The 27,496-nt window shown below is 44.7% G+C and overlaps 1 protein-coding gene across 1 annotated transcript; it reads right to left on the reverse strand.

Moving 5' to 3' along the window:
• Window positions 1-787: 787 nt before the first annotated feature.
• On the reverse strand, window positions 788-2,577 carry GPR6 (G protein-coupled receptor 6; the record flags this gene model as incomplete). The annotated part of the gene is made up of 1 exon (XM_080585409.1): window positions 788-2,577. One exon carries the CDS (start codon window positions 2,575-2,577, stop codon window positions 1,591-1,593), a length of 987 nt encoding a protein of 328 aa, XP_080441535.1. The 3' UTR covers window positions 788-1,590.
• Between the last annotated feature and the right edge of the window lie 24,919 nt (window positions 2,578-27,496).

Below are 27,496 nucleotides of genomic sequence, written 5' to 3' on the forward strand. Positions count from 1 at the left end.
CTGGAGCATAGTTTTCCAATCAGATCGCACTTCAAATGAAATGTCTTTCTATTATGAGTGAAATTATACTGTTTTTTCGTAATACCTATTTTCATGTAAGAACAGTATTACTGATTTACAGCTTCTCTGTGGCCCTGGCTGCTTCAACAGGCAAGTGCCTGATGTGGTGCCCACCTATAAGCTGGGAAATACATCAATCCAAACTCTTTATATAGCACTACACACATAAGATTAATGTGTTTTAGCGCTTGAATACAAATTTAAATGACTGATGAACTATACTATAACAATAGTAAAAATGTAACATAACTATAAATATATAAGCAGCAACATCACATTTGAAATCTTATGTGAATGTTATTGCTCTAAACAAATCTGTTGCCTGTGAATTTGAACCTGAGTGAAGAAGTGTTTCCAAAATCTGAACAGCATTGACCTCTGATGGGCTCTTTGAAGCCGCTAGCTGTGGGATTATCAGAAAACTGTATACTGCTCTGAGACAGGGAGACAGCAAAGATGCACTTAAATGATTTTTCTGCATCACACAATCAAAAAAAAAAAAAAAAAGAGGGGGTGGAACAATTTGTGTTACCCACAGAACTGTGGGTGATAAGAAAAGTCAATTTATTATGGCATTGTACAGGCTTTTAGGAAAGGAGATTGTTGCCTTTATTTCTTTTACACTCCCCCCCCCCCCCCCCCCCCTTAGGTTATAAGAAGGAAAAAAGAGCACAGCTTAGAGTTTGATTTTTTCCCCACAGTTTAATAACTTTTAAAAATGGCATTATCATAAAGGTCTAACTTACAACTTGGAGAAGAAAGCTACTGGAAACCTGGAGAATTATTGTAATTAGCAGCCTATTTGCTTGGGCTTTTTGTTTCTTTTTTCGCTGCAGAATAAAAAGGAGTTTGTTCTCTTCTTTGCTCTCTATATGCCAGAGGGAAAGAAAAGAATAAACAAACAAGCAAACAGAAAGGTTCTTTTCTTGGTGCAATATTTCATCTCCATAGTAAATGATGATCTCTTTAGGTGGAATTACCTGGTAAACTTTCAAAAGTAAACAAATGGACTTTGCTTAAATTGAAAATTTTCAAGCTCTCACATTCCTAAAATTATATGAACACACAAAACTTTTACATCTTAAATGCTTTTATTTGTGTACAAAATGTTATAATTTATCAACATTGTGCAGCAATGTATTGTTACTGACATACATACATACATCTCCTCTCCCCCAACACACACACACACTAATACAACACAAAACCCAACTTTCTTTCTCTCTGCCCTTAAGAAAGGCAACACTGTTTTGGCAGGTCAGCAGCTAGAAATAAGGTGCTATAATTGAGCGGTATCGGAATGTCTTCACCTTACAAATGTGATGTGAAAATTAATATACAACCACATTTTTTCACAGAACTGAAAATTCCATACCCTGAACACTCTCAAAAATACAAACTTGTATAAAGTGCTAATATTTAAGCATGTTTGCAATGACTTCACGACAAAGTTTGAAGTTTATAACAGGCACTGTAATAATTCACTAAGTAGATTGTCACTTGGTGCAGTACTACAAAGAGAAAAGTCACTCAGACATCACTTGGGGACCGGGAGCGAAAGGACACTTTAGACTGAAAGCAGCCACAGAAGAGTACCCACATGGACCTCTGAATTTCTTGGTTTCTGTAGGCGTAAATGATAGGATTGATCATGGAGTTGTAGGTAGCAGGTAGAAGTGTGGCGTAAGTGTACACAGAAGGGTAGTCGGGATCCCCGACCACACAGTATATGGCAAAAGGTAGCCAGCTTGCTCCAAAAGTCCCGAGAATTATAGCAAGAGTAGACACTCCCTTTTTGGTAGCAACATAGTGCGATGCAGTCAGAAAATGTTGCTGAAGAGCTATCTGATGGGCATGTCTGCAAACTATTTTACAGATTTCAATGTAGAGATGGAGCATGATGATAAAAATGAGAAAGAAAGAGGCGGACAGCAGAGTCACATTGCTCTTGGTCAAGGGTCTGACAACGCTGCAGGCAGAGCGGTCGTGGAGGCAGTTCCAGCCCAGGACCGGCAGCAGCCCCAGGCAGAGTGACACCCCCCAGGTGCCCACCAGCATGGTGTGGATGCACAGCACCGTCCTCTCTGAGTAGTAGGTAAGGGCGTTGTAGAGGGACAGGTAGCGATCGACCGTGATGGCCAGCAAGCTACTCACAGAGGCAGCGAAGGAGGCGACGAGGAAGCCCACCGTGAGGAGGCTGACGGTCTCAGAGCGGATCACGTACTGGAAAACAAAGTTGAGGATGAGGCCGAGCCCAGCCAGCAGGTCAGCGGTGGCCAGGCTCCCAACGAGCACAAACATGGGGGTGCGCAGGGTGGGCGAGTAACAGATGATGGCCACCACGATGGCATTCTCGCAGGCGATGGCAGTGCCGGAGACGCACAGCATCACATCCCAGGGGTTGATAGCAGCGGGCGCGGGGGGCCGCGACGCCAGCTCCAGCGAGGCGTTGCCACCGCGGGCGGGCATCCAGGGGACCGCCGCCAGGCTGTCGTTCAGGGCCGGCTCTGGCTCCATCTCCTCGGGGGCCGCCTGTGCGGGGCAGGGGCAGTGAGCGGCGGCGCAGCGGGGCAGGGGGCTCGCATGCCGGGCGGGGCCGCCCCCTCACCGCTGTGGTCGGCGGCGCTGCCCGCGGGGCTGAAACCGCCCCGTTGGGTTCAATGGGCGCTGTCCGTGGTGCTGAAACCGCCGCCCCGTTGGGCTCAACGGGCGCTGTCCATGGTGCTGAAGGCGCTGTCCGTGGTGCCGAAGGCGCTGTCCGTGGCGCTGAAGGCGCTGTCCGTGGTGCTGAATGGCGCTGCCCCAACTTTGCCGCTGTCCCGGCCGCCGCCTCCCCCCTGCCCTCCCGCTCGCTGCGGCTTCGGCTTTGGCTTTGGCGGGAGCGGGCGGCCGCACCGGGGGCGGGCCGGGCAGCGTTGGGCTGACGCAAGTGGCGGCCCGCCGCCGGGGGCAGGGCCCGAGACACCGGGCCCGCCGCCGGGCTCCGGAGGGGGCGGGGGAAGCGGCCGCCGGGGGAGGGAGAGGCGGGGCGGGGAGCGCGGCTCCGCCGTCGGGGCTGGAGGAGAGAACGGGGGGTGCAGGAGGGCCCCCGGGGGATGGGGAGAGGGGGTCGAGCACGCTCCGGCAGCAGCGGGATCCCGCCGGGCCGGGAGCGGTTCCCTGGCGGCGGGGTGCGCATGAGGGAAGGGGCAGAGAGGGTGTCGGTGGTGCTCCCCGGGGTCGGAGGCTTTTGTTTTCAGAGAGAAAATGAGCTGAGCTCAGTCACACCTCAGCTCCCGCTCTGTCCTCTCGTGAAGGTGCGGAGCAGGCTGCTGAACAACCCCCCACGCAGGAGTGGGCTCCCCTCAGCATCCCCTCGCGTTTTGCTTGCAGCTCCTTCTTTTTCACTGTCCCGGGGTACGAGTGGCGAGTGCTGCTGCCTGCCCTCAGCCCTGCACTACGAAAGGTTCAGCACAGAACCGGCCTGAGGAGGTTTGTGCAGAAGGCATGAGCTGGAGAAGCACGGGAATGAATGCTTGTTGTTACAGCTTGTTTGAGAGAATAACATTCTTCCCCTTTTTCATTCCCCACTACTTCTTTATCAGCATGGTTTTGTGCTCTGAATGCTAGCTGCAGTGTGTTTATAGGAAGAATAGGCTAAGTTTTATGTTTGTACAGCACTTACTATAATGGCTCTGAACCTAGCTGTGAGCTTTGTATACCACTGAATGTAAATGTTTAAAAATAGTACTAGAAATTGCCGTGAAAAAGCCTGTCTCACATTTATCCTCTCAGAAGAATGCCTACTTTAGAGCTAACAGTCTGTTTACCAGTGCAAGCACCCACACTGCTTTCTAAGGTACCTTCTCTAAAGCATATTAATCGATGAAATCGAGTATAGCTGTGTTGTGCCAATCACTACCCAAGCCAGTATCAAACACAGGCAGCAGGTAGTTTCCATCTGCAGCAGAATGGCTTTTCTAGTTATTAAGGGAACAAGCCAAAAGGTACCCAAGTCTGGAAGAACATGTTTGTTCTATAACTGCTGATCAAAAGAATGTGGTAATAGAATTACATCTCAGTTATGGGAACAGCATGTAAGCCATTTAGACACAATTTCAAAAAATTCATTAAAGAAAATGTGTTTACTGTCTTCAACAGTCCAAATGAGCAAGACACATAGGCCATGCCACATTAAAGGTGGACACATTTAAAGGGAATTAGAATGTCAGTATTCATTACATCCATCCTGATCCACATCCTGAAAGATAAATACTATTATCCAGACAACCTGTGGACACTTTGTATCTCTACAAACAAACCAAGACATTGCGTCCAAGGATTTTTGAAACACTGAATTTCAGATAATTTAGTTTAGAAGGGATTTGTGGGGGTCAGTTCTGTGCCATTTCTAAGGGCTTCATTCAGTCAAGTCTAAATATCTTCAAGGAAGATTGCACAGCCTCTCTGGGCAACCTGTGCCAAGGCTTCACCCTCACTATAAAGATTTTTTTTCCTTTTATCTAATTGGAATTTGCTTCATTGCAACTTGCACACACAGCCTCTTGCCTTGCATAGTGTTCCATATATTCTACCATGCCCACCCAGCCATCTGGAGTGGTCTTAATTTTAACTGGTTTTGGTGAGAAAAGCATTCAAAGAACAGATAAACCTGGCATAAAACATCTGGATTTTGAGCCAGGTGTGCTTCTTTACTTAAAACTCCATAAAGTTGCAGCACGCAGTCATTCAGGGTAACAGCCTACAGAAAAAGTCCAGAGACAAAATATTTCTTTTCTCCTGTCCCATACACACATGGAAGGTGAGCATGCATTGGGTGTAAATGAGGCCAAGTGGGGTTCTCCACCTGGTTGCTCCAGCAGCCATGTTCATTTAACATGGCAACATCGGGAGCAGTGGAGAGAGGAGCCTGTCCAGACCTTCCACACTACCATCAAGATGTTTTCATCTTGGCTTCCTATCTGAGACTGGATCCACATATGTCATGGAATAATTTAAAAATAAAAAACTGTGGTTCAACAGTACATGCCTAAGCAGAATGTATAACATAGCTAAGGAATTATCTTAGCAAATTTCTGAAAATTAAACAGCAATAAAATTAAAAAGTTGCTGGAATAAATGACCTAAAAATCTTTGCCTGAATTCTCCCATCTGTTCTGAAAGCTGAGCAACATTGCAGTGTAATTTTAATATGTGATTACTTAATTTCAGTTAACTATGGATTATTTTGATAGCTGGTATTCTTTAATGATTAATAAGTAGGCTGACTAAATGTTAAGTATTATTAAATGTGCTTTACATAGCATGAGTTGGAACAAAAAAAGCACTTCAAAAATTTATCTTTCCAATAACATGCTGAAAATATTTAAGAGTCATTTTTCTTCTGGCAACATAAAGAAACCTTAAAATAAAAGAGGGAGGAGGGGAAGAAAGAGTGGGGATAACACAGATGGTGAGCTAAGCAGTGCTGACATTTCAGAGCTTTCTATGCAGCTGGTGCAAAAAGATGTTTTAAACACTTAGGAATCCATTTAGGCACCTCTTCAAGTTTATCATTTTCCCGACTTGGTAAATTCAGCCACATCACCTAGTGTCACTGATGACCACTTCCTCATTAGCATTACTCCCAGCTGACTGTTCGGATTTAGACAGATGTCCACCTGCAAACATACTGCATTACAAAAGCTGAATGAAATAAACCTCAGAGGGATTCAGGTGCCATTAAGAATCTAAATTGTATCCTACACAGTCCCATTTCTCCACCACACATCATGTTTCCCATGCAGTTCTTGACCATGCTCCTTGCTGAGCATGCACCGTGCCTTCAGTCCTTTTTGACCAGGTTTCAGCTGCTCATCTGCTTGGGCTCTTACACAGATAATGTCCAGAAAAGTCAGTCTGCTGGCATGTTTTTAAAACTGCTTTTACTTGCACAGTAGTGTTATACATGAGCACAGAAACACAACGGTTACACTTTTTCTAGCACATGCTTGGGATGAAAAAAATCCCATCTTACTATGTTGCATTTACAAAATTACATTTCTCAAATGAATTTTATGGGTGCTTTAGAAAGTACTACTACAGCTTGTTCAGTCTCCGAATTGCTAGCAGAAAGTAAAGGGACAAACGTCATGTATACGGGTGAAATAATTAGTGTAGTAAGTGCCTAATTTCAGGAACGAATTCAAACTAAAACTTTGGTTGAAACCTGAAGAATTTTTGAACTAGCATGCGTTTCTTTTTCATTGAGAAGAAAATATAACTGTGGATATGTGCAGAAAAATAGACAGAAGCAGAGCTAACACTGTTAGGAGATTTCATTTATGGCTCTCAAAGGGCTTTACAACAATTTAAAGCTAAATAAAGAGAGAGGTCAACCTGTGACAGCAGTAGTGTCCTGGAAGCATCATAAATCCCCATTGAAGTTTCCAGGAAGAAAAAATATTAATCTCTTAAATTTACTCTTCAGCAAGTTAGTCTCCAGTTTAAGACACTGTCACAGAGGGTTAGAAATGGTGGTTTTAAGATCTAGGTAGCACTGGAGGAAAAGAGAAAGGTCAGACTTATGAATTCTCATTAATTCTTCCCAATGGACACTTTCTTGAAGCTCTGAAAGTTCTCAAACAAACATGACTGTCAAATATCTCTTTACTTTTTTTTCTTTATTTTATATGAGCAGTACACACGTTGAAAGCTCACAAATTCACTTTCTGTTTTATCTTGGACAGAGGGTAAACACTGCAGTAGAAAAGGTCACTCTCACTCTTTCCTACTTCTGTGAGCCCACCAGGTGAGGTTCTGCCTGCAAACCCCCTTGTATCCTGCGGTATGATCCCCCCCAGCCTCCCCTCTCCCTGCCCCACCAGTTTTTGCAGCTGCTGGTTCTTCCTGTAGCTGGAGGTGGCACAGTCCCGGGCTGTGCACCCTTCTTCTCCTGCCCACTGCCTCTTCAGACATGATGAGGTTTTGTGCCAGCTTCGAGCTCTCGAGCTTAGGCAAGTAGGGCCTCTCCTCTCCCCTGGAAGACACTTTGGAGTGCTCACCACCTGGAGACATCATTTATTTGGGGGACAGAGGGGTGCTTGGGCAGTCGTATAATCTTTTGGGACCCAGTAAATATGAAAGCATTCTACACATCTGAATAACAACTGACACATCTGTCAGTCTACCTTCATTAGCCAGCCAGGCTAAGGTTTTCAGAGGAGCTGGCTTAGCTTCTAAAGGAATAGCATTTGGAAGCAACACATGGATGCTTAAAGTGCTGCACACAGGTCTGTAGCTAGACCATTAGGAAAGGCATGGTTGTTGCTTACCTTTATTAAAAAAGATAGCCTCTGGTCCACTCTGTTTATTTCTGCAGATTAGTGATGAATATACTAAAGCCAAATACACATATATTGCAACTTTTCTTCCACTGCACTTGATGATACATCTAGCAATGAATAAGCTTTGTTGCAGGTCAATGCATTCTTTCCATCATCAGAACAAGCAGGGTGGGGAAGGAATTTTTTTAATTGTTTTTATTCTTTTAAACTTTTCCCAGAAACTTTCTTCCCAAGCTTTTAGATGGCTTCAAACCAGCTTTTAAATTGTTGAGGGGCTTTTCTACACATCTAAGTGAGGAAGTCGTAAGTTTAGCTATAAACGTCTGTCTGTAACTTTGTGAAAAGAAGATGCAATTTTATCTCGCTAAAATATATGTGTTGTTTTGCATGTTCCTATAAACTCCTGATTAGTTACTACGTGGAAGGGTGTATATATTTTTCCATTAAAATTAATAACATGTTTGAGAACAATTTTCCAGATACTAGAGTGCAATCTAAGAATAAATTTCATTGTGGAAAAGGCAATGTGCCCATCTTCTCTTATATAGATCTTCAGAGAAATTGCTCTTTCAGAAATTGCTAGAAGACAGTCCCATTGTCAGCAGCCTGCAATTTCCCTGCCTGCAGGCCAGAATCAGCTCTGTGGGCTAGTGTTTATAAAGGATTTGTGAAACAAAAGTGAGGTGTGTGCCCCCAACAAAATAGGAAAAAATATATTTCTAAGCCAGAAATCCACCTGCTGCGGATCCCTTGCATGAGTAAAGCTCGGAATAGGATCCAAACTGAAAAAGGACTGAGCTCAGCATCAACTTTGACCTTTGTGGAGCTGGTCAGAGAGATACGCCGAGGGAGGTAGTGATGTCTCAATACAGAAGAGACCTCTGACTGAGCAGGAGCTGCATCAGAACTCTCTCCCCCACAATGGTAGCAATGTCCTTGCTTTTAAAAACCCGAGCCTTATTCATCCATTTTTATTTTATTTTTCTGAAGCTAGATGAGAATGTTTGGCCACCTCTGAATGTTTAACTAGCTCTGTATGTTTGACCCTCTATGTACTCACCTACTGACTAAACTATTCCCTCTGGAAATGGAGACGGAGGTCCAGTTCCCCTGCTCCACAACTCCCAGACAAATAAACTACTACACACCCTACAAATGTTTGGACCAACAACAGCATGACATTAAATAATTCGTGTACGTAATATAGAACAACACTTTGAGATGGAACTAAAATCCACACCTCCCCACATCTTATGAGGCTGCAGGCATGCTCACTTCTGTGTGTTTGCCCTGGCCCATCTCCACACAGCCTCAATACAAAATCAGCCATACTGAAGCTACTCCTGCCAGATGGGTGTCCAATCTGCCCTTTAAAGCCTTCAGTGACAGATTTGCCTCACCTCCATAGGATCAACCAAACTCCCAAACTGCCAGGTTATAGCCAAGAAACACTGGATGGGTTTGACTCACTAAACTGTTCAAAATCATAGACATTGTAGAAGACTGTGTACTAAAAAGACTCCAAAGAAAACATAGGACCTTGGATTTTAGTGACAGGAAAATGGGTGCAGAGCTGCTGAAGAGAAGTGGTGGGGCACGGTGGTGGGGCAGAGAGAAAGCTCCCTGCTGGCCAGTGGGAATTGTTGTTCTGGGTGCTTGGCCTGGGATCTGGACATCACAGGCACAGATCCATACATCCCAGTCCAACGTATCATATGTCAAATTAGACATTACTTAGAGATATTAATGACTCATGTCTAAACCAATATTATATATGATTTTATGTTTCATGCTCTACCTATTTTATTTGACTTTTCCAAATATTTCTTTAAAGAAATACAGCTTCTTATGGCTTTATATGCCTGCTTGGCAACACTTACTATTTCTTCTGAGAGAACAAATTAAAGCAACTTCAAAACAAGTCTGTTATTGCTCAGCAGCCTGGGTCCCTGCCAGCAAGAAACAAGCTGATGATTATTTAGCTGAGGCAGTAAAGGAGAATTGTAAATTCTCAACAAGTGTTGATTTTTTTTTGTGTGTGTATTTTATTTTATTTTTTGGTTGGTTGGTGGTGTCAGCTTTAATATAGAAGTAAGTCAAACATACAGGTGACAAGGTTGAAGTTCCTAACATCACAGGGTGCTTACAGAGCAGAGCTTAGGGGCCTGCATTTCCCAAGGCAGCAGGAACAACTGGGAAAAATCCATAGTCAGAGCAATGCTCAGGAGTGAGCATGCAGTCGGTTGGCTTGGCAAACACAGTGACAGAGTCCTACTGTGGCAATATCTATATACCTCCACTGAAAACAAACAAACAAACAAACAAAAAAACCAACAACCTTATATTGATATACATCACAAATTTTCCAGGAAGAAGGATGATTGCTTAATCCCTGTATCCCTGCAGAGGGGCCTATTTCCTGAGATGACCACAAGAATGATTTTTTTTACCATATGCTATTAGGGGTCAGATTTTATTGTTATTTCCAAAAATGTCTATATGATGGCAAAATGAGTTTGAAACACAGTGCTGTAATATAGAGAGCTTTAAAATAAAATTATGGGTTGAGTCACTAGCTAGAAGTTCACCAGAGAGAGGGAGAGAGAGAGCGAGAGAGAGAGAGAGAAAATGTAGAGAGTTGAAAGAAACAATGTGTTCTGGAGAGGCAGGGAAGGGGCAAAATGCAAGGTGAGCATCAATACTTTACTATTCTCTTCATATATGTGCTAATTGGTAGCATCTACTTTTTATCTAATCAAGGAAGTGTGAATATGTGCCATAAAAAGTACAAATCAGTTGCTTCCTGCTACCACCACAAAGACAGCGGTGTGGTAGGGAGCTGCTCCTCCGGCACCTCTTCTTGGGAACCCCTGAGCATGGGGCAGCCTCCCCAAGAGACTGCTCCCCTCGTGGAGATTACCAGTGCAACCAGGAGAAAATATAGCAAACCTCACCTGCAGCCAGTGGTAAAAATTGACTCTGAGTGTCTAAAAATAACAACAAGTCCTTTTTATAATCCAGAAATTGCTATATTCAGCAAGAGATAATTGGATGGTAAATTACATTCTGACAAAGAAGAGTTAATCACTGACCTAAAAATTAGCTGTTGCCTAGGTACCCCCGGTCAGGCTCTGTTGACATTTATGTTGTGCAAACAGAATGCAATACCAACCAGTCGTATGTATATTTAGGGCTTTAAAATGGCCAGTTTTCCAAAAGGTAAAGCAATGACTGGGAACATAAATTTACTGGTGGAGATGTTGACGCTACCTGGATATCACTCAGTTGTGTTCTGTGGGTGACCTTGAGGGTCCAGCTCTAAAAATATTGTAAAAAATCTCAACAAAACAAAACAAAACAAAACAAAACAACAACCCTCCACAACATATTTTGTTGGGGATAAACTATCCTGGTTAAAGGAAGATGCGAAGGCAGCTCTCTCAGTGAGTGTGACATGCTGAAAACTACCTGATGTGGGTAGCATGGTTAGCATGGTTTCTCAGAAGATAGACCACATCACAGAAACCTTTTTTTTTTTTTTTCCCTTTTGGTGAGATTAGACAGACAAAGACCCCTATGCAGAAAAACACACTTGGATTTCTCCAAAGCTTTTGACCTCATACTGCTGATGTTAAATATTTGTGTGATGTGGTGTTAACCAGGCACAGCGTGGAGGGGTGAAAATGGGACTCGCTGTCAGATGGCAGCAAGTAGTGCAGATGGGCGCAAAGGGAGAGTCAAGACTCTTGTTGTTACTGATTTTAACACTGTTATTGTTATTATTTTTTGAATCATCTAATATTAACAAGAAAGAAAACGATAAGAAAAAAATCAAAACCACAGCTGGTAAAGTTCAGAGGTAGCACAAAGATTAGTGATGTTGTAACGAGCAAGAAGACAAAGTACCGCTTTAGGAGGAGAGGGATCATCTGGTTGAAAGGTTGCAAGCTAATAAAATGCACTTCAATTACAATTAAAGGCTAGGTGAGCCATTTGGGAGCAACTCACAGAAGCTCAGCCTAGAGGGGGAAGCCTCGTCTATGGAAGCTGCAACTCAGAGGAATGGGGAGTCACCACAGATAGCCACACATTTTTGAGTTACGGAGCACTGATTGTTTTGTTAAAATGGAAATTAGCAGTCATTTTAAAGATGCATGATAAGTCAGGCTCTGAGGAGCATGGAGGAATGGGTAGAGTTAAATCGGACAATTGCATTGGGGTGGAGGGTCTTTCCAGCTCTTGAGTTCCCTGGAGATCCTCAAAAACCAGCTAGACATGGTCCTGGGCAAGCAGCTCTGGGTGTCCCTGCTTGTACAGGGGGTTGGAGCAGATGGCCTGCAGAGGTCCCTGCCCACCTCAGCCTTTCCATGATTCTGAGTTACTTCACACCTTTCCCACCAGGCTCTGCAATGCCTTCAGCAATGCCACAAGATGCTCATACAGCTGCATTTCTGCGTTAGGGCAATGGTCTTCAGCCCTCATGCTTTAATGTTTAAGCTGCTTGCCAGCAAACTTTTTTCTTTTTTTTCCCTCCAGAACAGTCTTAAAGATTTTTTTTTTTTTTTTTTTTTTTTGCTGCACAGCTGGCTTAATTTTATTTTTGCTTTGTTATTACTATAATTATTATTGAGGTGCCAGCTGTGTCCTCTGAGATGACCTAGTGGTCACCTATGGCCCCCTGTGGTGGACTAGCTGATTGCAAGGGGGATGTGGTTTCTGTGCAGGCATCACCTCCCTGCGTCAATCCCCTGCCGTTACCAGGGGGTAGCTGACACCAGGAATTAATTGCATTTTATGGGGTCTGTGAACGGATGACTGCTTGCTTGCCAGTTGCCTGCAAGTAACAAAATGCACAAGTTCCTCCAGCTCAGTCCCCTGCGTGCCCTCATCATTTTGAACACTATGATACATCCCAACCAGATCACACCCTGCCTGCAGCTCCCCCCAAGCACAAGGCAGACAGAAACATGGCAGAGCTGCTCCTTTGTGCACAGTAGTCCTTCATTCACGTTACTTCTGCGTTTACTCACGAAGCATGCTCCCTAGAGGTTTGCAATGCAAGGATCTTTGTGAGTGTAAAGAGATCAGCAAACCCAAAGTGGAGCAAAATGTGACTTTGAAAAGCAAGTGATAAATAATATGTTTTGCAATGGGTCCAATAGGTCAATTACACTTCTCTTTTTTTAAGCTGTTGACCTGATTTTATTCTATGAATATATGTTTATAAATAGCTAATTACTTAAACACAGCTCAGGCTTCCAAGGGGACACTTGACAAGTTCATCATTTTCCACTTGCTTCCCTAAAAGCACTTCCCTAAAAACTCTTCTGAGCACACCAGCCTGCACTGTACCAACATGCTGGGGCATGAACAGGTGAAGCAGGGAGAGTGCCTCCAACCAAATTTGTCCCCACAAATACCCCAAAGCCAGTGGGTGGTGGTGTCCCAGCTCCACCTGTGGCTGCCTGCCTGCCAGTGCCGTGGCACAGGGGGCTGCTTACTTCTCACAGGTTGCACCGTGCTCAGATTTGGGCTGGAAATTAAAATAAAGGGGAAAAAAATGTAAAAAGGCGTATGCCCTCACGACCATACTCTTTGGGCCACATTGCCTCCAAAAGGGCTCCCATCAGCGAAGGTGGCTGGTTGCATGGCCTCCACCCAGCCCGGGGATGTAGATGTGGGAGCAACCAGAGCCCAGAAGCCTCGTGCCAGCTGTCCCCAGGCTGAAGCAACAGCGTTTCTTTGGGATCCTTGGCCGCCCTGCAATCTTCTGCTCCTCAGAGAGTTTGGGGGGGCCTGTTTTTTCTCCCCCACCCTGATGAACCCTTGTTACAGAGATGTGTCCAAAGGGCACGGGCTTTGCGTCATGCTCCTGACGCCCTCCTCGCCTGCCCTGGAAACCAGCCCGAGCTGCAAGCTTGCGTGCCAGGCAGGGACTTCACATCTCAGATGTGAACACTGCTTAGTCTGCAAGCTGCTCCGGGCCAGTTTTTCCACAATCTGCTTTGAAAAAGAAAATGTGTGCATGATAATCTGCTCCCGTGGAAGTGTTACAGTCTACCTCTGTTGCATACAATCAGTGTGGAAATGTGTGTTACCATAACAACAAGAGGAATTAATTTAATCATGTTATTAGGCCCTATTTATATGCACACACACTCATAAAGGAAAAAGAACATGTCCCGCTCTTCAAGAAGACCCCTATGAGGTCTTAATCATATGCATGAGTTTCATCATGACCACCAGCCCCTGATTTTCACCTTAGAGGTGCAAAAGCCAAAGCCAATAAGCCAGAACAAATTCAGCACCATGGCACCAGAGCAGCACATTCCTACGCTTTGGCAGCACTGCAGTGGGGAGTGGGAAGACACCAGAGGGAAGCTGGAGGAGACCCCAACCCATGGCGTGCTGTACACACATGGGGGATTCACAACATGTTCTTCTTGCTCTGTCTTGCTCTTGAAGGATGCTGAGCTCTGGACTCCTTAGTGTTTTGTCTACTTCATCCCACTGCTGGCGTCTTTTGGACAACTTTTGTCTCATCAAACAACTCATCAACTGCACATTGGAGATTTCCATAAGACCCGGACAACTTCTTGTTTATTGCCCTTCTGCTATTCCCCATCTGAGTTAGCCAAAAAGGCTTCAGGTAGAGCCCAGCCTCTTTCCGCATGTTAAAACACTGATACTATACCTTAAATATCTCATAAAGATCCATTCAGCGCCATCCAGGACAGCACCACTTACTCTCAGAAATCACCCTCTGGGCAAATTATTTAGTAGCTTTGGTATCTAAACTAAATTGTTCAGGAAACCTTGTTGTGAATTCCTAGCAGGAGTCAAAAGACATGATAAACAGCTCCTTTATCACTGAAGTAGCCATCCAAAAATGACACTCACCTGCCTTTTGACATTTAAAATGCTAACATGGATGAGTTTCTGTTTATTATCTCAGGGAAGGAAAATGTTTATTTTAAAATGTCCAGAAAGTCAGAAGAGTTCACCTCTTGTTAAAGAGATTTTGTAGACCATCAAGAGCAGACATCTTTCTAAATTATTTTGCACTCTTGTCATTTTTAGTTAATATGCCTGAAAACACCCAGTGCAATTCTAGAGATGAAATTAACCACATGCGGGGGGGCTTGTTTTATGGGCATGGTCTGCACTCGAGCTTTCAGGAGCTGCTGGGCATGCATGTGTGACCACAGGCATGCACCAAAATCAACTACAAGCATTTTCTTTTGTGTGGCACTGCTAGACTCAGTGTTTTCTTTAGTAGCTATCACAGTTACTTCGTGAGCTGATTTGACATTAATAAGCTTGGGGTTTGATTTGCAGGACACAATCTCACAGACAGGTTTTTCCTGGGTGGGGAAAACAGGACTGATGCTCGCCATCCCCAGGGGAAGGGACAGGCTGGGAACAGAGAAGTGGGGATGCAGCTGTCCTGTGGATGCTTCACTGGGCTTTCTGCAAGACATTGTCCCTGAGCGGGGCAGCAAGGCTGCCCTGGAAAGGGAGCTGCAAATCCTGGCTCAGAAGCACATGAAAAAACCCAGCCTGTCCCAGCCACTGCTCGTGAGAACCAGGAGACGAGATGCTGAGGCAGAAAAGAAGGTGCCATCTCCACCAAAGAAGCTGATACAAATCTGGCTTTATTTTGGTCACTTCCCCAACATACTGTTATCTCTTTCGTCCTGTCTAAATTGAGATTTAATACTTGGAATGCATCCACGCTCCAAAAATATCCAGATACAGAGAGAAAAACACTGGATGAGTCACCAAAAATCCAAGCTGAAGAGTTTGAGAATGCATTTTAATTATGCATAGCAATAATTTAATGCTACCTGCAATGCCTTTAATTACATGGCCATTTATTTTTAGCACCAAAATGCAACAAAATAGACGTTCATTTACTTTGGAGTGCTTGACTCTGTTAGTAAGTACAGCATTGAAAAGGGAGACCAAGGTGTAACCATAATGACACAGATTATGACATTATCTTTCACAAATGCAGTTAGGCTTCACAAGGTCACAGATGGGACACCTGGAAAACCAAAATGTTTATTCTGAAGAGGTTGCTGTGCTGAAAGGACAGCCAGATTTGAGTACCTCGGTGCTCAGAAATGCACTCTGGTTCCCACACTGATTAATAAGAGCACCATACAAGGAAGAGGCAAAACTGATGAGTATTAAAAAGCTGTTTGCAGGTCACTTTTAAAAAACATCCCTGGTCATGTCTATTTCCAAAAATCTACTTTCGAACCCGATGGCTTAGCAAATAATCATCTCATATCAAATATTCCTTTCAAAACCTTGATGCTGGAACATGTGGTGCTGATATGGCTCAATATAAACACTTAAATAAAGGTTATTATTTCCAGGTCTGTGGGAAAAAAAATGCAGCAATAGGGCAGCTGTGTTTGAAAGATGCTGAACAAACTTATTAAATGCTGATTCCGGTCATTTGCTCCCTGCTCTTAGATTTCCCCCAGGGGAAACCTTGCCCCATCCTGCTGCAGGCACCCCACTCTCTGCTTATAGCATGAGTACGAGCCTGAAGCACCCAGATTTGAAACACATTTACGTAACTCAGAGAAATCAGGCTATTGTGGTCCAGCCTCTCCCTTCAGTGCAGGAAATGATCAACTGCTTGATCCCACTAGGAAAGAAAAAAAAAAAAAAGAAGTCCTGGTGTTGTGTATTCACTGCAGTCAGAAGCAGCTGCAGAGTATTTTTCATGTTCCTGTCATTTCAAGCTATTGGTATAAACTGCACATTGTACGAAACGCCACTGAGGTCTGCACGTGGCAGTGCTCTTGTCTCTCTAGCTGGGAAATCATCCCCACAAACACGTGCGTGGTGTACAAGGAGTCCAGCACGGGCCAAACACAGCTGCTGGGTGGCCTGGGCATTTGTTGTGATGGCCAGATAGTAAGATTGCCTTCTTCCATCTCAACAATATTCAAGGCAGAGCATAGAGAAAAGGAGGTACCCACTCACCTGGCAGCCAGCCCTGCTGTCTGTGGCGTTCAGATGGGTTGTGGACTTCTCAATAACCACCTCAAGTTACCCTCTGTCAGTTCGTACCGTAACTCTTTCTTTACCTACCCTATGAGCAACCTGTGAGGCTATACAGTGTTTTCAGACATCGCCACAGTCTGCTAAATATATGCTGAACAGACACTGCCTCCATTGGAATCAGTGTAATTGCTAGGATGTAAAGATGGCCTGGGGAGCATAGAGGTGATAGCAGTCACCCTCCAAATAATAATAAAAAAATAATAATTAATAAATAAATAAAATAAATAAATAAAATAATTTGTTTTTACTGAAGAACATAGCTGAGCTCCTTCACTCCCAGCACTTGGTGGCAGCAGGAAGAGGGGGTGGGCTCGGCCCAGCGAGCTGCCAGGTGCTCCGGCCCTCCATCAGCAAAGCACTCAGGCACATGCTTGCTCACAAGTATTTCAGTATTGTCGTTGACAGAAAGCCGGAGCAGACAGCTTGACACTAAGCCCTAAGGATCCTAATCAAGGCTAAACAACGTGTGTGAGATCTTAAAATGCTGTTATTTCTTCCCAGCAATGATACAAGAATTGCCCAAATGAACAAAGTTGTCCTATTGAATGACTGAGTTTTTCTGGGACACAGAAAAACAGTGACTTACCCAGTTTGGGTTATAATTATACTGAAGGGTGGACCATGCTTCCTCTATAGCAGACAGCAATATACTTTGAAAATTTGGCATGAAAACAACAGCTCTAAATTTCTTGCTGTCCTGACATGAAAAATTATAGCAACCAAAACAAGTGTCCTGGAAATCTTCAGGAAACATCCTGGTGGTCACTGCTGCCTCTGTTGCCACTGAGAATCAAAGTTGGAAATACAACTACATGCCTGGAAGTGTTTCATAAGTGTGCACAATTTCTGGTGTATATTTCAGAGCAAAATGCTAATGCATAGGGGCTGTGATGGGTTGAATGCTCTGGTAATTATTATGCTTCTGTGCACCATATATGACAGATGATGGATAAAGTGTCACAGGATAAAGACTCTAAATTAAGCACATTTTCATACAATCATAGAATCACAGAATGGCTTGGGTTGGAAGGGACCTTAAAGCCCACCCAGTTCCAACCCCCTGCCATGGGCAGGGACATCTCCCACCATATCAGGTTGCCCAATGCCCCATCCAGCCTGGCCTTGAGCACCTCCAGGGATGGGACATCCACGGCTTCTAGCATAGTGGAGGTGCTCCAGCTCCTTGATCATCCTCGGGGCTCTCCTCTGGACTCGTTCTAATACTTCCATGTCCTTCTTGTGCCGGGGGCCCCAGAGCTCAATGCAGCACTCCAGGTGTGGTCTCACAAGAGCAGAGCAGAGGGGGACAATCACCTCCCTCACCCTGCTGGCCATGCTGTTTTGATGCAGCCCAGGATACTGTTGGCTTTCTGAGCTGCAAGTGCACATTGCTGGCTCATGTGGAGCTTCTCATCAACCAACACCCCCAGGTCCCTCTCATCAGGGCTGTTCTCATTTTTCAGCTCAAAATAAGTGAAAGGTAAGCCAAACCATTCAAAATGCAAAACGAATGCAAGCCTGTGCTTTCCTATTGAGTAACGTTAAAAAGAAAATGTCATTTCTGTCATTAACTCTTGATGATTCATACTTAACCTGGGCCATTTCATACTGGGTTTTACTGACATTTTCCACAATGGCCTTTGTCTGGTTCTGGCTAGGCCAACAGTGCCTGTATTCCTTGAAACTAATTGTTAAACTATCGACCAGACACTATTTTCACTGTGATTTCTAAGTCACTAGAAGTCAATTTATCTAAGAAGACTGGCCTTCAGCAATAATGGGACTAACTCCATTTCACAGAAATATACTCTCTCTTTTTCGGAAGTTAATGATTTTCTTCTCAGATCAATGTATGGTTTATTGAGCTCACTGGTTTGAGAGAAAGTGAAGTTCTTTATTGCTTAAGCAGAAAGTTATTTCATGCCTGATAAGGCTGAGCCTCGACTCTTTCAGCTCTAAAAACTGTCCCTCCAGTGTTCCTGTTAGGGGTCAGGTGGGATAAAATAAGAAAAAATAAGATAGGGAGAACAATTACACCCCAGTCCCAGCAGAACATGAAGTAAATGAAGTATTCTCCAGACTTGGTGCCTTGTGCCAGAGGATATCAGAAAAACATCTACTTCATGCTCTCTTTGTGGACAGCTGGTGCAGAAGGTCACAACTTGCAGCACCGTGGGTTGCTGTGTGGTCTGAAGCAGTGGGGATGGAGGCCATGACTCCACTCACTCAGTTCTGGTCACTTGAACAGCAGGCCAAAATTGCCTGGTCAACTGGGAGAGAATACGAGCAGAAGCACAGAGCAAAGGCTGAGGTGTCTGCAAGAGAAGCAACAGGCGGGAGTTGGCCCATGTCTAACTCCACGCACACCATGTACCTCCTGGCCCTTGCAGGACCCTACGCAGTAACCCAGGGCATGCAGAACTCATCAGCTTCCTTGTACATATGTGCATTAATCCCCTCCCACAGACAGAGTCTTTGTGCAGTGGCCATCGAGCTGGGGTTTCCGTATGGCTGGGAGCACAGTAAAATGCTATTTACTTCACAGTAAAGTGCTCCCCATTTTGGCCAGCATTGTTGCAGGCTTGATGCTGTGTAACAACCGTTAGCATGAAAGGCAGCTTTCAGGTAGCTGCTCTGTAAGTGTGCACAAATCAGAATCCGTATTTTATACCAGGAGACTTTATCTATTTTTTTTAAGTCACTCACAGCCTCTTTGCAACAACATGTAAACACTTACATAGATTTTTTTTCCATATGCCAAACTACTATTTACAAATGTGGAAACCGATGCAAAAGGATTTTACCCATCCCTGCAAATCATCCAGCATCTGCACTGGGAACCAGAGCGAAGTCTCTCAAGTCCTAGCCCAGAGCCATCGCTGGACCACACCGTGTCTGGCAGGAATCCCACCTACTTATCACTGACATTGAAGCCTCCATGTTGTCCACTGGTACTAAAACGAAACACTAGCAGAGCATCCAAGAGTTACTAGAATGCTCGATAGATCAATATGTAAACAACAGTACAGGATTCATTTCACTCCCTGTGAAATGCAGTCACCTGCGGACACAGCACTGAGACTCTGAGCAATGGCTTTTGCTTCCTTCTGTTTCCTACACTGCTTTTCTTCACATTCTGTATCAACGCCTAGAAATGACTGCTTTGTTGTCTAGCCACCTTGCTCTGTCCACAGGTGACCACCACAAAGTCATTGTTTTCAGATGTCGAGGTAGGAACCAGGTGGAAAACAGAAGTGCACAGAGAGCAATTACCAGAGAGCCTGGGATCTGGCCAGGAAAGAGACCGTTTCTTTTACAAAGATCTTAGGGAAATTGATTTTGTCGGTTGTGCTTTCTAGAGCACTAAGTGAATGGAAGACAGGATTCACAATGTATCTTTTCAGTTATTCTTACCTAAAATATATTGAAAAATCAATGCTTTCACAGCAGGCAAGAGACGTCTATAGTTCTGGAGATTTCCAGGGTGTTGCTGGAATGATGCCCCTGGTTAAACAATAACCTTGCTGCTGTTGCTCAAAGCAGTGCTGCTGGACAACATGAGGAAAGTACTACACACATACAGTATTACATAATTCTACCGTTTTAGAGGTCTTTTATGCTAACATTTTAGGGTTTGATGTTATTCATATTGAACTCAAAGCAATATTCCCACAATGCTCAATGTGAGAAAGAGCTGGACCTAGATGTCAATGTCCTTAAAAATGAATTTTTATCTATGAACCACGGATGAAATTACTCTTGTACTCTCCCTCTACCATCCTTTTTCTGAAGATGAAGCTCCATGGTAGTCTTTGTAGCTGAAGCAACAGGCAGCCCCCTTCATGTTAGTGTCATTTCACATGAAGGATACTCTGTCAGAACTGAACTGCGAGCAACAGCTTTTAAGCACATTAAAGTGAGTAGCAAATTTCCAGAAAACCCTTGCGGTTACTGGAAGAATATCTGAGACGGAGTCTGTGGAGCGTGGCATGCCTACAGGAGTAAGCTACTGTAAAAGAGAGGAAGAAGAAAGGAAGGAGGCAGAGAGAATGTGAATGTGAGGAGGCTTTCCAGCCACAGGGGCAAAAAGCACACAGTCAGCAAAGAGGAGTGCTGCAGCCTTCAGCTGGGATTCAAAGAACAAGTGCTACAGAGAGCCCGTCAAGAGTGTGTGCTATGGCACTGTGAAGCAAGCTAAGAATGAGGCTGTAAAACCCTGGGACCAACTCTCAGCATGGATGAAAACTGAAAACTTCCCACTTATGATCCCTTCCATATATGTTTTGAGTTACAACAGGTCAATGTGCAAAATGATGCTGAGACGAGTGGAAAAGTGTCTAAAGCCACAGCACTTAGAGGAAGAGTACTGGAAAAGCTGTTTCTGCCAGCAAAAAGAAAGGAACTGAGAAATAGAGAAATGTGTGTTCATTATGTCCAAATATTAAAGCCTTGTGATGTCTTTATAGGGGTGCTTGTGATTGTTCCATAGTTAGAAGGGGAAAAACATATTGAGTTTATGAAGAGGCCACTTACAGTGAGGATATATATATATCTGTACTGAAGATTTACAGATGGATATAATAATTAGCTCAAGTTAAATGGTTCCTTGGAAAAAAAATCATACTGTACCAAACTCTTTGTAGTGTTGATGGTGTTTTGATGATGTTTTTGTTTTGTACTGGAAAAGCATCTTCCAATGGAAGATAAAAGCATTCAACATCAGGGGATTCTGTAGAGAGACAGAATCACAGAAAGGTTTGGGTTGAAAGGGACCTTAAAGACCATCTACTTTCTACCCCCTGCCATGGGCAGGGACACCTCCCACTGGACCAGGTTGCCCCAAACCCCATCCAACCTGGCCTTGAACACTTCCAGGGATGGGGCATCACTTTCAAGGATGGGGAAAAAAGTTGTGCTCTTTAAAATCACCTCCCGTCTCCTGCTGTTATTGACCCACAACCCAACACGAGCTGCTGTTGCACTGAAAGTACCCGTCTCCACCGTCTGTGCTCATGCAGACGCAACAATGCTTAGTCTGAAGTATGTTCATGCAGTTAAGAAGAAGAAGAATGGATTTTGTGACCATTTCTCATCTTCTGGAACACCAGGCACATGGGCCCACCTCCTGGTGCATGGGGGTGACCATGTGTTGATGATTTCAGGTGGCAGTATGAGAAAGCAGAGACATTTGCAGAAGACAAGTCTTTGATGAAATTACAGGAAGAGAACAGCTGTTTTACATTTATGTCTTCTAGGGCTTTTTCTGAATAGCCTGTTCTCTTACAAGAACGTAATGAAGTGTCCCTAAAATGATACTTCAGGACTGCACCTGGAGCACTCAGGCCAAGCTGCAATTTGGGTCAGTCACAACCCTTGAGAATGTGGAAAGGGTCTTAACTGCCTTTATTACCTGCAGCCTCTATTTCTGCCAAAGTTAATGGCAAAATCACTGAGCCTCTGCTGAGGAAAAGAAAAAATTAAACAGAAGGAAAATATATGAGGAAATACACTGAGACATCTAGTTCCAAGTCAGCTCAAATCTGCAGCCCAGAAATGACAATGAATAAGCAAACTAATGCCTACAGGAAGAATCAGAAAGTAATGCATCCTTGACTAAACTTCCCTGCTTCACATCTGCAACTACGCAGCCGAGAAGGTGAAGGGCAATCCTGTGAACCCTCAGAGCTGGTATGGTGGCCTGGACCCATGATACCAGAGACATGGAGACGAGTTTACAACGTCAGCAACGATGAAAAGATGACTGTGAATTGGAAGCTGTAAAAAAATAAAATAAAATGTAAAAAGCCCATCTAAGAAAAACTGATCCAATAAGATATTTGTGCTATCCACAGTATGCTCTACATCCAGCATTTAATAAATGGGAGCATGGAGCAGGCATGTAGTGATGATTAAAACAGATGAAGAGATTCAGTGATCTGTCAGGCACACACAGCATTAAACTCCCAAAAGCAGGACTTGCTAGGTAGATGAGGAGTCACACAGCATTTACATGGCAGAGAAATGAAGATTCTCCAGTTGTGACCAATTATTTCTGATGAAAAGCAAAGGTAGACTTGTCTTCAGGCCATGGACGCTTTCCTGTGCTGGTGGCAAAGTGGTGCTCCCACACAAGTGAGGGGCTTGTGCTCAGAGGCTGCAGGGAAAACTAACACACTATTCAAACCCAGTCTTTGAAGGTTCCACTCATCTCATGAGTGGGAAGTGTATGGGTCTCTAAGGGTATAAATGTTACTGGAAAAAGCCATTTCATAACATAATGTTCATCCGAAACCCAAGCCAAGGCAGCAGAAGGAGAACCTGCTGTCAGCAGGCAGAGGGGAAGCTGAGCCAAGCTCTGTGAGTCTCAGGGGGGTCAGGGAGAGCTGGTACCTGGACAAGGCTGTTGGCATGGGTAGAGAAGCAACCCCCACCCATCAGCAATGAAAACACATTTTTGGTTCAAGACTCTGGTCACTGACTAGCTCTGCTGACCCTGAGCAGCCCGATTTTTTGCACTGTCTGGTAATAGATCACAAGTGCCACGTACTCCTGGCAATGTGGGGTTGCCCTGACGTGTCACGTGCCCTTATTTTAGAGAGGTGCTGTTCCAGAGGTGTGCCTACCTGTGTCTGGAGTGGCTGAGCCTCAGTGGTAGCCCTGTGCCACCCTGCTTGCATACAACAGCCCGCTCTGAGGCCATCGCACAGGGCCAGCTGGAGACGCTTGTTAATGAGGACTGCGGTACGCCCAGAGTGACAAATGTGACCTTTGGAAATTCAAATCAGGCTCGGCACATGTATCTCCCAAACGACTGCTGTGACTCCTGTCAGAGTTCATGAGGATGCTGGGCATGTCTCAACTGCAGGCTGTCTGCGAGCTGTACACGTGCTGTGGCCCAGCAAGGCCTCGGCCCCACGTGGGCCCACGCGTGGTGGGCCCATGCTCGCGCGCTCAGCTGGGGCTCCACAAGGCTTTGTACCGCCAGCCTGCCCGCTTGCCTGACAACGTGAAAGCAGACGGTGCACTTGTATACTAGCTCATGTACGGCTAGTCATTCAGTGCCTTTCTGCAGCTCCTAGCAACTGAATTATGGCCTTCCCAGCTGCTCTTCCTCGTGCATTGTCTTGGTCGTTCAGCACACCTCACTGAGGTCCAGCCCAGACAGCTCTGGCTCTTCCCTTGTCTGCCCTTTTTCCTTTTCCTCTTGCCCTACTGGGATGCATGCTAACTCTTGCTCACCCCTGGTGTGAAGCCCACTGTAAAGGACTGCTAACTCCTTAAAATCCTGCCTCTGACACGAAAGGTTTCACTAAGTTCACAGAATCACAGAATCACAGAACTGTAGGAGTTGGAAGGGACCTCAAGAGATCATCGGGTCCAACCCCCCCTGCCAAAGCAGGTTCCCTAGAGCAGGCTGCCCAGGTAGGCGTCCAGACAGGCCTTGAACCTCTCCAGAGAAGGAGACTCCACAACCTCCCTGGGCAGTCTGTTCCAGTGCTCCGTCACCCTCACTGTGAAGAAGCTCTTTTTCATGTTGGTGTGGAACTTCCTGTGCTCCATTTTGTGGCCATTGCCCCTTGTCTTGTCCCCACAAACCACTGAAAAGAGGTTGGCCAAATCCCTCCGTCTCCCACACTTCAGGTATTTGTAAACATTGATAAGATCCCCTCTCAAAGTTGTCCCTCTCTTGATGAGCAGGAGCTCATAATCCCACAAAACAACTTTCTGTGCAGGGGAGAAAGAAAACAAGAATTCCCAAACGAGCCTTCAGCTTCACAGCCATGACTTGTGAACATCCTGAGTCTGTTAGCCAATAATTTGAACACGGAAAAACCTGGGAAGAGAGCGGCACATAACACTTATTGCTGCTATGGGAGAAGCTATTACAGGATTTCTGGGCTGTGGAGAATGTATGCACACAATGAGATGCACGTAAGTTTGATTGAGAGTAGAAATCTTACTCTTTTCCTTGGTTTCTTCTTTTTCTTTTCCTTTCTCCTCATATGATGTACATTGTATTTCCAGGGAAGTATGGAGAAAAATAAAAAAAAATAATAAAAATTAAACAAGTGACTCATTGACGTCAGTTCTGAATACATTAGTAATAAAACAAGCAAAGCAAAGTATTAGTAATACAGATTAGACCAAAAAAAAAAAAGTGCATATACTGCTCTCTTAGCATCTTTATCGTGCTATTAGAACAATTCTGAGTAATGTTAAACAGTAAATTATTATCTTGGGCCACCTGAATCAGAAATCCCTGGAAAAGTGGACAGAGTCTGTCTGGAACATTGGATGCCATCAGATGCCACGGACTGGTGACATAAAGAAACAGGTCTACTCCCAGACCTTCCTGTCCAGCATCCTGAGGTGGTGCTGTGTATGTGTAGCCCAACCAGCTGCTATATACCTACCGATGGGACCTACCTTCAAAATGTGCACGGTCACACTACTTTCCATAGGCATCACCGGTGGTTTCAGTGCAATTTAGGAACTTTGTTCTCTCGGTTTACCACTATTGAGGCAGAAAATCCTGAAATTAACTGTGCAAATGGTGACTCATATACAGTAATTTTGAATGTATTAGTAACAGGCAAACAAAAACCCCAGAGTGAAATCAGGATGGCAGGTTTAGCCAAAAGCATACATTTACCTTCACATTGGTAGCTTCCACTAACTGTAGGGAAACTAAAGCACTGACCACCCCACAGGTCTCTACCAGCACTGGTGAGCAGCAGTGCAGCTACTCACAAGCCTGCAGAGTCCGAGCTGGGCAGGTTGCAGACAGCAGCAACTGTCATATCCTGCCCTCGGTTTGATCTCCCCACGTGGTTGGGAGAGGATAATGGAAGCTGCTTTTTATTGTAGCTTAGAGACATGCACAAGCTCACCTTTTAACCCCATTCAGTCAAGACATCTGGGATATGGTAACACATGCTTTAAGGAATGGGTAAATGGGCTGATTTTAAGCATGCCAAGTTGCTTTTAAATCTGAGCTTTGCTCACACAAGTCAATGCATACCAACCTCCTCCTGAGCTCAGTGAAAGGGACTCTGAATGTATTCCAGGGTTAAGAGTACTGATATAATTAGGGAGTAGCAAAATCCACATTTGTTTTTTTTCCGTCATTGAAAAAGAACCAAACCCTCCCCTGTAGAACCGGAGCAGCCAGAAGGGACATCGGATGTAGTGCGTGTGAGCGTGTCCCTGCACGACAGACCCAGCAAGGGGAATTCCCTGCTTGTGCCGGGGACTGAGAGGCGACACGGCCCTGAAGGAGTGGGAATCATACTCCAGCTCATGCCTGCGGCACGGTTAATGTTGGTTTTAGCACAGATAACAGCCACAGAAGGTGGCAATGTGAGCCCCCACCCTGTGCTGATCCCAAGAAGAGGCTCTGGGAGGGAATAGAGGCATCCAAACTGAAGGGATAAAACACCCCCAAGAGACCTAAGCCAGGCCTGTCACTGCACAGTCCCTCACTGGACATGGCAGTGAGCTTCAACATGTGCTGACAGCAGCTCACTAAAACAGGCTGGATCCACTTGCTTGGAAGTACGAGCCAAAAAACGCCTCCCTCCCCCTTGGATATCTCTGTGCAGTGGGATGCAGCACGCTGCTACGGCAGGGCCAGAGGCAACCGAAGGGCACTACTTGAAACGCTCTCTGACTTTCTCAGTCAGAGCAAGCTCTCGACTTTCTCTGGAGGAAAAGATTTAAGTGATGTCTGCGATTTGTTCAAGCACTCACATCCTGTACCCAAGCAGAGCACTTCTCCCGAACGTGTTACCGAGACACAGAGAACCCAAGAGAGACAACACGAGCGTCTGGCACCACCACGGGATGTAGGAAAACAGGCAGGGCAGATGATGGCACAGCCAGCCTTTGAAACAGGAGAGATACGGATTGCTGAAGAAAGCTTCAAGGTTTTTCAATGTAAGTTTTTTTTCAGTAAAAGGATTGGATTTAGGGAGTTTTTGTTCAAGACGTGAAAGCTCTGAAAGGAGGAGGTGGATATAGAAGGAGAACTGCAGCTTGTGCCACAGTTCTGGGTAAGAAAAAGGATTCTGAGCCACAGGAGGTGGAAAAGGGGAAAGGAAATTGAAAAAAAAAAAAAAAAAGAACTGAAAATCAGAAGAAACATAGGGAAAATAGGATAGCAATAGGCAACCCTTATGAAAAAGGAGTACCTGAATTGGCAGGGAATACAAAAGGAAAGTGCTCTCTTGCATCCTAGGGTTTCTGGGTTTGGAGGTTGCAGTATGCACACTATCTCCTACGTGCTGTGTGCTACAACAGGAAGACCACAAATGCACACTCTGCTGCTACTGTAGTGCCTAAAAACCATGCTGGGCTTTAGACCCAGCTGCACAGCTGCTCCTAGAATGGGAAAACACCTAAGGGCTGTCCAAGATGGTTCATTACATGCCACTTGTCTATCCTACCCTTATTACCCCATCTCTTTATTCTGCACAGATGAATACATTCAAAGTAAGGGAATTTAAGTGTTACAGTCAAGCCTTGGTCAGATAGGGCAAGAAGCATGTATCGCTCCTCCAGAAATACAGTAATTCATGAAACGCTTGTTTTTCAAGACTTTTCTCAGTGCTCTTTTACTTGACTCTAGTGGACTGATGAGGGTTTTCTTTGTACCACAAATTTAAGCTCCATTAGGTAACTGCTGAATATCAATATTTGCAAGGGTTGCAATTTTAATGTACGATCTTTTTCATGAATACTTCGTAACATATTGCACTAGTTTCATGTTACTTTTAAATCACCACCAGAAGTGACAAGCTCAATTAGATTTTTTAAGTATATAAAAGATAGAGGGAGGCATGTGGGAGCCAAGCACATTTTATCTTTTCCACATCAGTCTCCAGGTGATCACTCAGATTCAAAACATGCCAGCAAATGGAACTTCATACATAATGCAACACTCATGCAACTATTGAAGTCACACTGCTTTATCTTCAATGAGCAGTACTTGGGTGTGTGGTTATTCACAGAGTACTGACAGGGTGAAA

Source organism: Anser brachyrhynchus (genome assembly GCF_964034855.1).
Source record: "Anser brachyrhynchus genome assembly, chromosome: 3".
NCBI classification, from domain to species: domain Eukaryota; kingdom Metazoa; phylum Chordata; class Aves; order Anseriformes; family Anatidae; genus Anser; species Anser brachyrhynchus.